The sequence below is a fragment of the Plectropomus leopardus genome, chromosome 1 (assembly GCF_008729295.1).
Source record: "Plectropomus leopardus isolate mb chromosome 1, YSFRI_Pleo_2.0, whole genome shotgun sequence".
In the NCBI taxonomy this organism is placed as follows: Eukaryota; Metazoa; Chordata; class Actinopteri; order Perciformes; family Serranidae; genus Plectropomus; species Plectropomus leopardus.
Window position 1 is genome coordinate 21,055,542 of NC_056463.1, and position 14,563 is coordinate 21,070,104.

Consider the following 14,563-nt stretch of genomic DNA (forward strand, 5'->3'; position numbering starts at 1 on the left):
AAAGCATACTTAAAGGTTCAATGTGTAGGATTTCGGGGCATCTACTGGTGAGGTTGCAGAACTGAAATTTTTCTCCCATAAGCCAAGCATGAGGGAGAACTCCGGTGACCACAAAATAAAGCAGAAACAAATGGCCCAATTTAGAGCCAGTGTTTGATTTGTTCGTTCTGAGCCAATGTGGAACAACATAGTGGACTCGGTGAAAGAGGTTCCATATGTAGCTATATATACACCTCATTTTAAGATAACGAAACCACAATAATTCCTATTTTCAGGTGATTGTAAACAACCAAAAACATAGTAATGAATACCATATACAATTTCTACCAGTACAGGGCCCTAAATGCGACACCCTGGACCTTTAAATTAAAATACAGGAGTATTAGCATTAGAATATGACTAATATAGGAGATCTAGGACAAATATAGGAGACTAAAATCAGGCTACTCAGTATGCAGAATAGTCCCTTTCAGAATATATATATACAGTATATATTATTATTATTATGTTCATCATGTTGAAGCTACTAAACGTTGAGCTAATTTGTCATTATGTACACTGCTGGGTAGCAGTCAAATTTTAGCTTTGTCCATAATAATACATCATAATTACCATGTAGAGGGAATTTGTGATGCACCTGGTGATTGTAGTTATAGTTAAGTGTCCTCTGAAATATAGAATAAAGTGTACATGGAAATACTCAAAAAGTGCAAGTACCTATTTGTATTCAAGTACAGTATTTACGTGAGTATATGTTCTATGTTACTTCTCACCACTAGTTAAAATTGACAGCATAATGTTTGACAGTACCCCTGATTTAGTCAATTGTTGCCCTCAGCCACTCCCTTACTGTCCTATTTCACAGATTATTTTACCCCTCATCAGATTTATCCATTACATCGATTATTATATTTCAGTTTAAATGAATAAAAACATAGAAACGTTCACGCTATGTATATGTAACTGAGGTATTTTGCCCTACATATGAGTTCCTCCATTAAAAAAAATCACTTCCTTCCCGTCATGTTCTTTTCCCATGTTGATTTCCACCAATCAGAGCCGTCTTTGACTCCGTCTAAGCCAATGGGAGGGCAGGAAGTGATCAGTGGGTGTCATCCCGCAGGCGGAAGCGTCATCGAACAATATAACAAAGTTTTAAGGTAAGTTTTTACCGACTTTAACAAAGAGTTAATCAAAAGAACAATACGTTAGAAACTACGTCTACCTGGTCTCGTGTATGTTAGCTGTAAAGTTAACACTTCAGCAGTTTATTTGGTCGCACCGTGGACGAAGTTTTACTACTGTACGTGAAGTTTACGTTAGCAGCACGGTTTGTGTTCCCATGATAACCCACCGAACTCATTCATGTTTTCTTTTTAACACAACTGTTGTTAATGTTTCCGTTAGTTCGAGTCAATCTGTTTTGCTGCTGTAAAATCATTAATAAAAATTCACACCTGTGGCAAAATTCACACCTGTTCTTTTACGGAAAATTACGTGCACCTGTACGTCCGAGTCGCTTAGCAACCATACGTGACATTATAGAACGTTCTGTCTGTATTTTGCTATAAAATATTAGCTCAAGAAGTACAATAAGATACATTTTAGTACTAATTGGATTGCTCTGGGGCACTAAACACACTAATATGATGCTTTACAGTGCATGGTTAGTTTAACAAGAGCTACCAAAGGTTTGCATGTGGTTTATAAGGGGAAACAACACGTAAATTAGGAATTACAGTTTGTTATTTCTAGGGGTCGACCGATTTTGTTTTTTCAGGGCCAATACCAGTACTGATTATTAGTTGTTAATGAGACTGTTAACTGATATTTGGAGCCAATATGCATTTAAAATAAAAATGAAAACACAAAACTTTTTAGCAGATGTTCAAAACTAAGTCTTTCAACAGCATATACAGTTCCCTGCAGCTTTTGTTTTTTATAAAGTCAAGTAAAAATGTAAATGGAAAATGAAAAAAATGAAAATAGCTCCCTAAGGTGTCACAAAGTAAAAGTTCCTCCCATGCATGACACTTTCTTTTTAGTTATTTAATTTTGACGATCATTAAAAAAAAGGATACAGATAATCCACAATATGCCAAATATCGGCTCCAATAATCGGCCGGGCCCATAATCTGTAGATCCCTCATTAATTCCATAGTCTAAGACAGGGGGGTTTAAACTTTTTTTAATGGGGGCCAAAGTATATAATGTGAAAATACCTGGGGGCCTACTGCTTCTCGCATCAATTAACTAATTAAAAAAAATTACAACAGACAAGACAAATACAACAGTTTTATCTTTCAGTAGTTCCCACTAGATGCATGTCTACATGCTGAATAATAGTCCTGCCATTGTGAAATGAAGGGATAAAAGGCAAAGTGATCATGCTTAATTAACCAATATTGTGGTTAATCAAGCTAAAGTATATTGTGAAAATAAAGCTGAGGGCCATGATTGGCCCCGGACCGGAGTTTGGACATGTCTGGTCTAAGAAATTCAATCAAAGCCAGAAAACAGTTTAGGTGGCAACTAGCCACAGTAGCAATGTTTAATTGACTGGTCTCTTGCTGCAATCAAATATAACATCTATCATAGTAATACACACAGTTTGATGACCTCTGTAACCCCCAGAACAGCTTTTTCTAACTTTCACTTGATTCCCATGTTTATGACTTGCAAGTGTTTACATTACAGAAAAACTCAAAACCTTCATCTGATTAAGGAGTTGGTTTTGTGATGGTTACAAATACTGTGCTTTAACTGGGGCTGCATGATGTGCAGAATAATCATATTGCTATTATTTTGACAGATGTTGATTCAGAGTCGTGATTTTTGTGGGAATGGTAATGTTTGCATTTAATTTTCACTGAGAAAAAAAATGATGATGATGTGATTTTTCTGGGGTCTACCAAGCAGGTATGTTGTGACACATTTTACCTTTCTAAAAAAATTTGCAGCTCCTGCGATTTGCATATGCACCTTGCCATTTTGTGATTTCGAAAATATAGACAAATATTAATTTTGCAGCCCTAGCACTGACAATTTATTAAGTATGAGTTTAATTACTTTAAATTATGTTTGAGATATATACAGTATGTGTTTGTGTTGGTATGCAAAGCCTCTACACAAATTTAATTTTAGTACACATGCAACATAAGAAGTGCGTTACTTAGGAAATGACACATTTTATGTGTTTTGGATAAAAACCTGGATTTTCGGAGGTTTACCGCAAACAGAGGAAGTGCAACTTCATGTTGACCTTTTTGGTTTCACATGTGTTTTCTAAATTGCATAGATACAATAAAATTATAGGGTTAGGTAAAGTAAACAATTCATTTGAGCTGAAAATCTTTATAAGTCCATATCTGTTGCTTAGTTGATTAATTGACTATTCAACTGAACCATTGATAATAAAAATTGAACTCATTTATTAGTGAAAAATGCCAAAGATTTGCTAGTGTTTGTCACTTTTAAAAATGTAATGACCTCTTGCTTTTCTCTGTTTTGCAACAACCAAATAAGCAATTTGAACCTTGATATCAGAGATACTGTGATGGGCATTTTCCACGTGACTAAATGATTCGTTAAGAGATAATCAACAGATCTACGAGTCCGTTAAAATTACATCTGGAGCTATAAAACTCTTAAAACTACCACACAAAACAGACAGAAACAACCATCATCTCATTTTGTCACAAAAAGGAAAAATTACTAATCTGTGGAAGCGCATCTTTGTGTGAATCAAATTTTTATCTCACGTAAATGTCAGATGAGCTGTCCAGGGAATACTAGAGGTTGCCTTTTGGCAGCAGAAGCTAAATGATATATTTTAAGCTCCTGATGATCACTTAATCCTCATACAGCTGTTGAACAAATCTCACAGTATACTTCCACAGAACCGGTAGATGGGATAGCATATAATTACATACTGGCTAAGTTGTGGAGATTCCTGTAGACCCCAAGCATACTGTGTATTAGTGAAATATGAGGACATGCATATAATCCAGCTCAGAGGATGCTCTTTCCATGCAGAGCGCTGCGCATCCTGCGCATGGAGACAACACCAAGAGTGAGCTAACAGTCCTCGATGGTCCGTTCAGAGTACAGGAGTTAGGGGCTGGACTGGGGGAGGGGAGGACTGAGATTAAACATGTTTTTATGTAATGAGGGTTTCAGAAGGAGGCTGGGGTAAAAACGGGTAAAGTGGAGTGAGGCTGCAGCAACCAGGGACCACTATGACAGAAGTGGGTTTAACTCCAGGAGGAAACATATTTCTGCCTGTCACAGGCAGAGAGAGGTTTAGAGAGGTTATATGATTTATTTTCCTCTTTGCTTTGACTGGACATTGTATCATCTGCCTCAAAGGAAAAGGAAAGTTTTATCGAACATTTCATCACGTTTCAAGTTCAGAATCGGATTGACAGTCCAACGCAGTGATGCTGTGCCTGATACAGTACCAACAATTTTTGTAACCACATGTGTTTTTTTTCATCTTTAAGTCTGTAACATGTCAGAAAACAGTGATAAATGCCCAACACAATATAACAGAGCCAAAGGTGATGAAAGAGATTACCAAATATATTCTGTTTACAGTAACCGAAAACAAAAAAAAAATCCCCAAAGCAAAAAAGACAAACCACTGGATGTTTGGCAACTTTTCTTAAAAATGACTTAGCAATTGCACTCCAACATACTGTGTGCTCCATAAAAACTCTCTACTTTATCTGATTTCTTCAGAACTCCACTGAAAGATCAACTACAGTTAAAGGCCATAGTAAAACTGCTTGTTTTTTTTGTTTTTTTTTTATACTGAAAACACTAAAACAACAGTAAAATATTGAATTTAATCAATGAATATTTTGAATTGCTATGCCCCTAATCCTTTTGTGGTGTTGACCTTTGTGGGTTTTAGTATTATTCAGGTCTCATTTTATCATCATATGAAAAGGGTGTAGTATTATGTAATAATAGCCCTTCTCAAAAATCCTTAAAGGTGTACTGTGCGGGAATTTTCTGTTACTGTTTTGAAACAGTATTGCCAGGGAAGGTGAAAGAAATACTATGCAGCAGATTTAACAGATATACTAGGGCTATCCCTTGAAAGTCAGTGATTCGGATCATCAGTTTGAGACCCCTCAGTTTCAGAATTTTTTGGGGGAAGTCAGCCGATCAGTGGGAATGTCTGCAGCGGGTCCAGAAAGCTGCGGACCCTGAGCCGGGTTAATTTTGAGGGAGGCGTATATTGCAATTCTACAATTCTACAATTCTACAATTTCATTTAGCAGACACTTTTATCCAAAGCGACGTACAACACAAGCAAGAATTATCACTACTTACGATGACAGTCAACATACAACATCACACAACTTTGTCAGTGCTAGATAATCATTAGGTGCTGGGTTTTGGACCTTCTGACTTAATTTACCCCAAAGGGCAAAGCGGAGAAGAGTCAGGTTAAGTGCCTAGGTGTTCTCGGAACAAATGAGTTTTCAATTGTCTCTTAGAAATGGACTCTTGTAGAAAGGGACTCAGCAGAACGCACAGAGTTTGGAAGTTTGTTCCACCATTTGGGAAAAACAGAAGAGAAGAGTCTGGCTAGAGATTTAGAGCCGTGCTGGGCTGGAAGCACCAGGCGTCTTTCGCATGCAGAGCGTAGTGGGCGAGAAGGAGAGTAGACCTGGATCAGGGATTCCAGGTAGGCTGGAGCAGTTCTTGTGATTGTTTTGTAAGCCAAGAGAAGTGCTTTGAATTTGATTCTGGCTGCCACTGGAAGCCAGTGAAGAGAAATTAGCAGCGGGGTGACATGTGCTCTTTTGGGCTGGTTGAAGACCAGACGTGCTGCTGCGTTCTGGATCATCTGAAGAGGTTTGAATGAGCATGCAGGGAGGCCTGCCAGAAGAGAGTTGCAGTAGTCAATGCGTGAGATCACAAGAGCCTGAACAAGAAGCTGTATGGCCTGTTGGGTCAGGAAGGGTCTGATCTTCCTGATGTTGTAGAGGGCATAGCGGCAAGACTGAGAAACTGAGGCCACATGAACCTTAAAGGTCAGCTGGTCATCAATCATGACACCCAGGTTTCTGGCTGAGTTTGTGGGCACAAGTAGGCTCGAGTCAAGTTGGACACTGATCCGAGGCTGAACAGATGGACAAGCTGGAAAGACCATGAGTTCGGTCTGAGACAGATTTAGCTGAAGGTGGCGTTCCTTCATCCATGTGGAGATATCAGCCAGACACGCTGATATCCGAGCTGAGACCGTTCTGTCATCAGGTGGAAAGGAGAGGAAGAGCTGAGTGTCATCAGCATAGCAGTGGTAGGAGAAACCGTGGGAGCGGATCACTGCACCGAGTGAGGTGGTGTACAGAGAGAAGAGTAGGGGACCAAGCACCGACCCCTGAGGAACCCCTGTCGATAGGCCATGTGACCTAGACACCTCTCCTCGCCATGACCCTCTGAAGGATCTGCCTGTAAGGTAGGACTTGAACCACCATAGGACAGAACCTGAGATGCCGAGCTCAGAGAGTGTGGAGAGGAGGATTTGATGGTTCACCGTGTCAAAGGCAGCAGACAGGTCCAGCAGCAGTAGGACAGAGGATTGAACAGCCGCTCGAGCCAGTCTCAGTGACTCAGTGACTGACAGGAGTGCAGTCTCAGTGGAGTGGTCACACCTGAAGCCAGACTGAAAGGAGTCAAGTAGGTTGTTGTTCCACAAGTGTTCAGAGACCTGGTTAAATACTGCGCGCTCCAGTATTTTCGACAGAAAAGGGAGGAGTGAGGCTGGCCTGTAGTTTTCAACCTGGGCGGGGTTGAGGTTAGGCGTTTTGAGCAGTGGGGTGACATGGGCTTGCTTAAAAGTAACAGGAAAAGTGCCCGTTTTTAGGGAGGAATTGACAATGTGTGTGACTGCAGGTTTGATAGTGGGCAGGATGGTCTGCAGGATGCGGGTGGGTATTGGATCGAGAGGACATGTTGTAGGTTTTGAGCTCAGAAGAAGTCTGGAGACCTCATCCTCGGTCAGAGGAGTGAAAGAGCAGAGTGAAGCAGCAGTAGTGGATTTGAGCTGACTGGGCCGGTCAGGCTCAGAGAACTGGTTGCTGATTGCAGCCACCTTTTCAGTGAAAAAGGAGGCAAACATGTCTGGAGTCAGTGTGGCGGAAGACTAAACAGCTGAAGAAGAAAGCAAGGAGTTAAACACCATAAACAGTTTTCTGGAGTCGGTAGCAGCACAGATCTTGTTCTGATAGAAGGCTTTCTTAGCGGACTGCAAGGAAGAGGTAAAGGAAGCAAGTTTCTGTTTGTATGAGGACAAATCAGTGGGTTCTTGGGATTTACGCCACTTTCTTTCTGCTGCCCTGAGTCCAGTTCTTTGTTCATTGCATATTGCAGTATATTACCTCGTCAATCGAATGTTTGAATGCAAACTTTCCTAGAGGGGATACTTTGAACCAGTTTGAAGTTAAGGGCACCTTCTCTTCTTCAGATTTACACAACGCTTCATACACAAATGTTGTGAATAACTGTGGACACATGACTTAAAATCAGTCAGTGTTTTTCTGTATGATGTTTTAAGAGGACGGCACCCAAAGCAAAGCGGAGACAGTGATTCTTTCTTGCAGGATATCTTAGAACAACGCAACACACAGATGCTTCTTTGGCTTTAACTTATCTTTAGATTGTGTTGTGTTTGTCAGAGGAACCTTTGATGTTGTCTCCTGACCATTGAAACAGTGTCCTTTGTGTCTCAACTTGTGTTCAAAGGATGGCAAACAAGATTTTGGATGGTGGGCCGTGGACAGGGTGTGCCGTCATGTTCCTGCAGTCGCTGTGTCCTGGTGTGAACCTGCTCTCTCTCTTCAAAGACAGAGAACAGGGAAAATTCATCGTTTTCAAAGTCATCAAGCTGACACTTACAGGTGAGTTAGGCTCTATTAGGCTTTTCCTAGTGTACTTACTAACATAAAAGACACACTTGTTACAACTCAATGTTCTCTTCATTGTCACATTTATTAATGGGTATTCATCTGTGGTCAGATTCTGCAGGAGGTCTGGGTGGTTATCAGATCCTTAAAGTCCATGATGCTGATCCCTTCCTCGGGGTGGAGGTGAAGTTCGAGAACGTGGCAGCGTGTCAGCAGTTCCTGGAGAGCTACAGCTCTGGAGCGGTGCGTCAGTCCCTCTCTCAGCACGCCTGCAGGCTTCTCGCTCTTCCCCAAGAAATCACAGTGGAGACTCAACTCAAGGCCAGCGCGCACATCCTGGATCTCTATCTGGATAAGCTGGAGCTTTGCCTGCAGCACATCCACCTGTCACAGGTACACTGGGAGTTTCTGTTTGTCTGTTCTTTGGTGATTTGAAATGGAGACAGGTGAATCAGGCTAAATTATCATTTCATTTCACGTCATTATTTTACATTGTGTTCATGTCAGACTGATTGCTCGGTGGGATTTTGTTTTGTTTTGGCCTAGTCAATCACGAGTGAGTGATAAATCCCACCTGCCTCATTTTGAAGTAACAGGGAACCTGCGGTTTTGTTATTTTTGCACAATTTAACATTTTCCCTCAATAGCCTTCACAAGTTTGGGAACCATAGGCCGAATAGTACAGCTCAGTGTAGTAGTCAAGACAGACTAAACCCAGACCAAGACCAGAGTGTTTTGAGACTGAAATCAACTAAACATTCAACAGATTTTTTACACAGGCAGTTTACAAGATTTGAAATAAAATTCAAAAACAGTCTTTTTGTCTGAGACAAAGACAAGATCGAGTTACATTGCGGTTGAGTTTGAGACAATGAATTTAAACAAATCCAGAAAAATCTTGAATAACAACATCAAAAAGAGAATATTTGGAAAATCACATCGTGTTCTCTTTGTGAAGTTTAATTGACATCTGGTGCCACATGTGGATGTATTATTTCATGTTGGTATAAAATGTTTAAAATTGTTTTCTTGTGTACTAACTGCAACATGTAGTAGTAGCATATAGTACATATTGTATAGTCAGCTTGACTCTGATGTTTTGACAGACCAGATGAATAAAGCTCAGGTAAGAAACAATAGAGGAGGAAAGAGCAGCGAAACATACAAAGACTAGAGTCTCATAGGTGGCACTTAAACATAAAAAGTAACCTCAATGTTCTCATTCATTTTATTCAATTCAAGTGATCTTTATTTTTTGCGTCAGCCGGAGCGCCTGCGCGATGAAGAGATTGATGATCTGGAGCAGCAGCTGCAGAATCAGGCCCTCGGCCCCGCACCGCAATTGACCCCCATCCCACAGGAAGAGTCCCCCGTCCCCAGCAACTGCTTTAAGTTTCAGAATAAAGTCTTTGGTGAGTTGAGACAACTATTTCTACTATTTCTTCTTTTACAGACTTTGTGTCAAACTTTTGGCCCACAGAGGTCACAGCAGAGATTTAAAAAGCATTTATATCCGATAAAAACTTTTATCTCCATTTTTATGCGCTTTGTGCCTTTTATTATTAGATTAACCAGAAGCACAGTCAGTTACACATGAAGAAACACATTCAATGAGCATACAGTTGTTTGTGTGTTTGTGCACACTACATTACTTATACCATAAGTTTTTAAAATTTATTTCTTATCTTCCGAGCAACGCGTTAAAGTGAACTGAAAAAAGAAGCTTGCTCGTAATATATAATCCGTGAGAGCGAGCATCAGCCGGTATTTATTTATTGAGATGATTGTGTCATTGCTGCGTGGTCGTGCAGTCTGAAGGTTGTTTTCTTTTGAAACCTCTTTAATGTCAGTTAGTTTATGTCCTCATTGGAAACCTCGACGTTTGGGATTTACTAGTCTGCCATCAAATAGTTTTTAATGAAGCCGACAACGTGCTGTCTTTTTCATAACATAAAACTTGGCCAATTGATTGTCTTGTGTTTGATTTTCTGACAGCATATAAATTCAGTGTTGTTTGTCAGCTGACTCTCTAATCCAACCTTTTACAAATTGATGGTCAGTGTATATGAAGAGATTAATGCCAGCAAATAGTATGTTTAGATTGCTTTCATTTGAATAGGGCTGTACCAAATGGTTTTATTTATTTATTTTTTTTACATCTGAAGCTTCTATGGTTTATGAATGAAGCTTTGAACGCGATCGTTTCATTTTATGACATCATCCCCCTAAAACAAAAAAAAGTCCTTGAACAAAATTCTCAATTTGAATTAAGTGATTTATCGGATTAAATAAGGGATTTGCTTTTATTAAATCAACTTTCTTTAGTGAATAAATGTAACTTATGATGCTGACCGCCCCGTTAATACAGGTGCATGCAGGTGTGTGCGGGAAACAGGTAAGCAATTTTTTTGACGGCAGTGAAAATGTTGTTTTTGAGAGGTTATACACCTATAAATACGGATTGAAGCAGATGATGATTGATTACTTTTGACTTAACTCTTAACTTTTCTTAAATAAATGTTGATTTTTGGACTTTACAACGCTCAAAAAGTGTTTGGATCACATGAGTCGGAAAGCCACCACTGGAATCTAATGCTACAAAATATTATAACAGTAGTGCTGCCTAAACTTTATTTGCAACTGTGTAGAAAGCAGCATTTGAATGTTGTTTAAAATTTGAGTGTCAACATTATGAATGAACTTTCAAAGCTTCAAACTATTCATTTCAATGCTAGATTAGAATCTGTTGACCTCAGTTTGAACTGTAGATTAGCATTAACTGCACTACAGTGCCTTGAAAGTTAATTTGATTTTCTAATTCAGTTAATTAAAGATCTGAATTCAGTTCATGTAAATGTAGATTCAGCTTCCTCATCAGGGACTTTTGTTCCCTCAGTGCCTCCTCCAGCCTCAGCTGACCTGGTTTCAAGCTGACTCTAAAAGATGAAAACTGATTTCATAGTGGGTAAACCACATTAATAATTCAAAAACTGTAACAAATTGATGTCTGTTAATTCATGACAACTTCACATTTATACATTTCCAGATTTCTTGTGTAAACTCTGTACAGTCTCATGCAGCCGCTGGTTTATGAAAGCTATGACTAAAATATGATGGCCTTTTCTTTGAGCATCAGACTATGAAACTTGTGGTAAACTCCCTCTGTGTTGAGGGTAAAATCGGTAATCTCGTCCACTTCAGAGGGACAAAAACAAAACAGAGCTGCTCACATTAAATTTTTAAAGTTCGACATTCAGAGCAATAATAAAAAGCATCAAGCAACAATTTGCTTTGTAAAGTGGCGTGATGATGTCCTGAACAGAGAATGAAATCACTCCCTCTGTGTGTATATGTGTGTGTGTGTGTGTGTGTGTGTGTGTGTGTGTGTGTGTGTGTGTATTGTAATCTGAGCTTCTCTGGTTTGTTGCGGTCAGGCTGTGGTTGCATGTTCATGCTCCACTGGCAAACTAATAGCTGCTTCTCTGCAATACATTCATACGTTTTTTTCCCGCTGAGAACACTGTCCTGACCCATGGTGACGGTATGGTGTTGTCACAGAAGTGTAACACCACCCTGTGCCGTCCCACCCGCCTCCACGTTGACACCATTTTGTTGTCGTTAGCACTGTTTGTGCAGCTCATGGCTAGTCTCCTTAGACAGGTCCGTGTTTAGAGCCGTGTGCGGGCGACTCGGCTCAGACTCTGATCCGCTTTGAATGTCACTTGGTACATTACAGTTCCAAGGGGGAAACGCTCAGCCATGGTGCGGACTGATTATTTTGCTCATTATATGTCTTGTAGCATATAAAAAAAATTATTCGTGGAAATGTTTACTGTCCACACATACATATGCTTATAAACAATAGTTTATGTAATCACAGCTAAGTACAGTTTGCATCAATATCTTTTCCTTCATCCTTTACCCTTTGGCCTGTCAGAGGACCGAGTGCTGACGGCGGCAGATGTTCAGAGCTTTTCGTCTGGAGTGGGCCGTCATTGGAGGCACGTAGGGAGGACCCTGGGGAAGAGCTGCCGGGCTCTGAAGGGTCTGACTATAGACAACCTGGCCTACGAGTACGAGAGAGAAGGGCTGTATGAGCAAGCCTATCAGATGCTCAACCGCTTTATCCAGGCGGAGGGGAGAGGGGCGAAGCTGAGCCGGCTGGTCAGAGCGCTGGAGGACTGCAAACTCACCAGCCTGGCTGAAAATATTCTGGACATACAGCCACGAGAGTAACTCAGTGTGCTTTTGTTCTGCGTGTACGAGTCGTGAAAACTGAGGGGTGACAGGTCCTCTGTGCATGAGGAGCGGTGCACTTTGTCCTGCCTGCTGTTAATATCCAGTATGTTTGTTCTTGATTGAGTGTCATTCAAAATCATTCCTCTCTCCCTCTCTCTCTCTCTCTGTGTGTGTGTGTGTGTGTGTGTGTGTGTGTGTGTGTGTGTGTGGGGGTGTGTGTGTGGGTGGGTGGGTGTGGGTGTGGGTGTGTGCGTGCACTTGTGTTTCAGACAGTTTGTGTGAACACATTCTAACATCTGTGAGAATTGATTTTTGATTTGCTTTTCAGTTATTATTGTTTTCATTTAGGGACTGTTCATTATTTATGAGAGGGGAGGGGAGTGGTGCTAAACAAGGGAAGCATTTTTTTAAGCACTGGGGAGGGAGTTATGTGTTTTGATTTGACTAAGGGGAGGGACGTTAAAGGTAAAGCAATTATTATATCTATTTGTATAGCACTTTTCATACAACAGGGCAACTCAATGTGCTTTGCAGAGAAATAAAAATGCAAAACATATTAAAGAATAGAGACTGACAACAAACAGGTAAGGAGAAAAAGATATAAAAGACAAAATTATTTACTAAATGATCTACAATTTTTAAAAAAAAATCTCCATTAAAAATAGCAAAAGTGTAGACAAGAGGTGCAAAGATGAAAAGATTATTAACAATAATTTAGAATCAGGTTTAAAAACAACTTTGCAGTCATTACTAGGTGGAGTTTGCAGGGTAAAAAAAAGACAATTTTAGCTTTGACTTTAAAGTGGTCAGAGTTGGTGCTTTTTCTAACATAATTTCAACTTTAAATGGTTGTATTTTGTATTTATTTTATATATTCTCAGAACCTCAAAACCCTGCGAGTGGGTTTTCAATGCATGTTTTCTTTTTCTTTAAAAAAAAATCCAAAATCCCACCTTTTATCATAGTCAGAAACTGTGAATTATGGTTATTTATAGTGGAGGGAGGGTCATGCATTTTCCCCGGTCACTCAGGAAGGCTTGAGGAAAAATAGTAGTAGCTCCGATGAGGGTCATGATACCTGAAGTCCCATCCCAGCCTCCCCCATACCCCGATAAATAACGTGCAGTCCCTTAGATGAAATGACCTGTCATCACTGTTTTAAAAAAAAATACTGTCTTGAGTTGGATGCACTGTTTAAACTTTTTTTTTAATTTCTGCTTTATAAGTCATTTTACAGATGAATCCCCCACAACTGAGGGTTATTGATTTTTTTTTTCTACAAAATGGGTGCATACAAATTAAATGGTTGTCAAAAAAATGTCTTCATGTTTGTGTTTGATGCATTAGTGTAATTAAAACTGAAAACATAATTTTGTCAAAATTCCCTCAGGTATAATTTAGTGTTAATCCTCCCTCCCTCCCGACCATCACTCTCTGTCACTCATACACACACGTGCACAGGCTCATATGATTAAACTGTGCTGATAACCGATGTTGTCGTTGAGTGTGAGTGTGTGTGCATTTGTCACGTTGTGGGAGCTTCAGGGCAGAGAGGTGGAGGTTGCAGCTGAGGTGTGTGTGTGTGTGTGTGTGTGTGTGTGTTGGAGGTTTTATGTCTGCTCGGCTGTCAAAGAGGAAATTCACTGATGGATGGAGTCTCTTCAGGTTGAGCTTTTCTGCTGGTCTCCATTCAAGGTCCACTGTAAAAGCCCAACCCCCCTTTTTACTCCACTTGTCCATCCATCCAGATGTGATGTGTGGATTAGAAGCTTTTATCACACACAAACACTTATTATGGCTATATGGTTCGTCCACAACCCCCAGTATGGACATACACAGTTTTATAAGTTACGATAAATGCATTCATCTCTCTCTTCACGTCTGCTGCAACCTGGAAGCTGAGATTATGTCCTCAGTAATATTTCTGGGAAATTCGGGGTGTTTATGAGATAATAGAGGAGTTTATTCTAAACAAATATTGCACATGTGATTTTTTTAAGGCGGATTCTAAGACTATTTCAGACTAAATATCTTGAAATAGAATTGAATAATGTATTCATATCTAGCAGTGTAGAAAGCTAGCTTCGAAACAAGAATCAAGCCATAATCAAGGGCGATAAACTTAAATTGATTTTTAAAAAAATCTTTTTTTCCCCTTTTTTATTTGTTTGGTGGCTAATCTGTTTTTTTTTTTTTTGTTTTTTTTTGGTGTGTTTGGTTTTGCCTTTCAGATTTGGCGTGATCTCTGAGTATATTTATTTCACAAGTACAATAACTCAAAATACTGTACTTTCAAAAAATGAGGTACCTGAGTATTTCCATTTTCTGCTATTTTGTATTTCTGCTGCAAAAAATATTGCAAATTATACTCATTTACTTTTATTTGACATGTACCAGTTACTTTG

General features: G+C 39.7%; 1 protein-coding gene across 1 annotated transcript; it reads left to right on the top strand.

The window, feature by feature from the left end:
* The first annotated feature begins 1,101 nt into the window (after positions 1–1,101).
* On the top strand, positions 1,102–12,371 carry tradd (tnfrsf1a-associated via death domain). Its single transcript, XM_042496331.1, has 5 exons — positions 1,102–1,160; positions 7,759–7,913; positions 8,032–8,312; positions 9,184–9,331; positions 11,857–12,371. Exons 2-5 carry the CDS (start codon positions 7,760–7,762, stop codon positions 12,153–12,155), a joined length of 882 nt encoding a protein of 293 aa, XP_042352265.1. The 5' UTR covers positions 1,102–1,160; position 7,759; the 3' UTR covers positions 12,156–12,371.
* The last annotated feature ends 2,192 nt before the right edge of the window (positions 12,372–14,563 follow it).

What these genes read in the sequence shown, in the direction of transcription:
- tradd (XM_042496331.1), top strand. Translation starts at nt 7,760, where the DNA reads ATGGCAAACAAGATTTTGGATGGTGGGCCGTGGACAGGGTGTGCCGTC. An exon ending in AGCACATCCACCTGTCACAG is followed by an intron (nt 8,313 to 9,183) that starts GTACACTGGGAG and finishes TTTTTGCGTCAG; the next exon opens with CCGGAGCGCCTGCGCGATGA. An exon ending in GTTTCAGAATAAAGTCTTTG is followed by an intron (nt 9,332 to 11,856) that starts GTGAGTTGAGAC and finishes TTGGCCTGTCAG; the next exon opens with AGGACCGAGTGCTGACGGCG.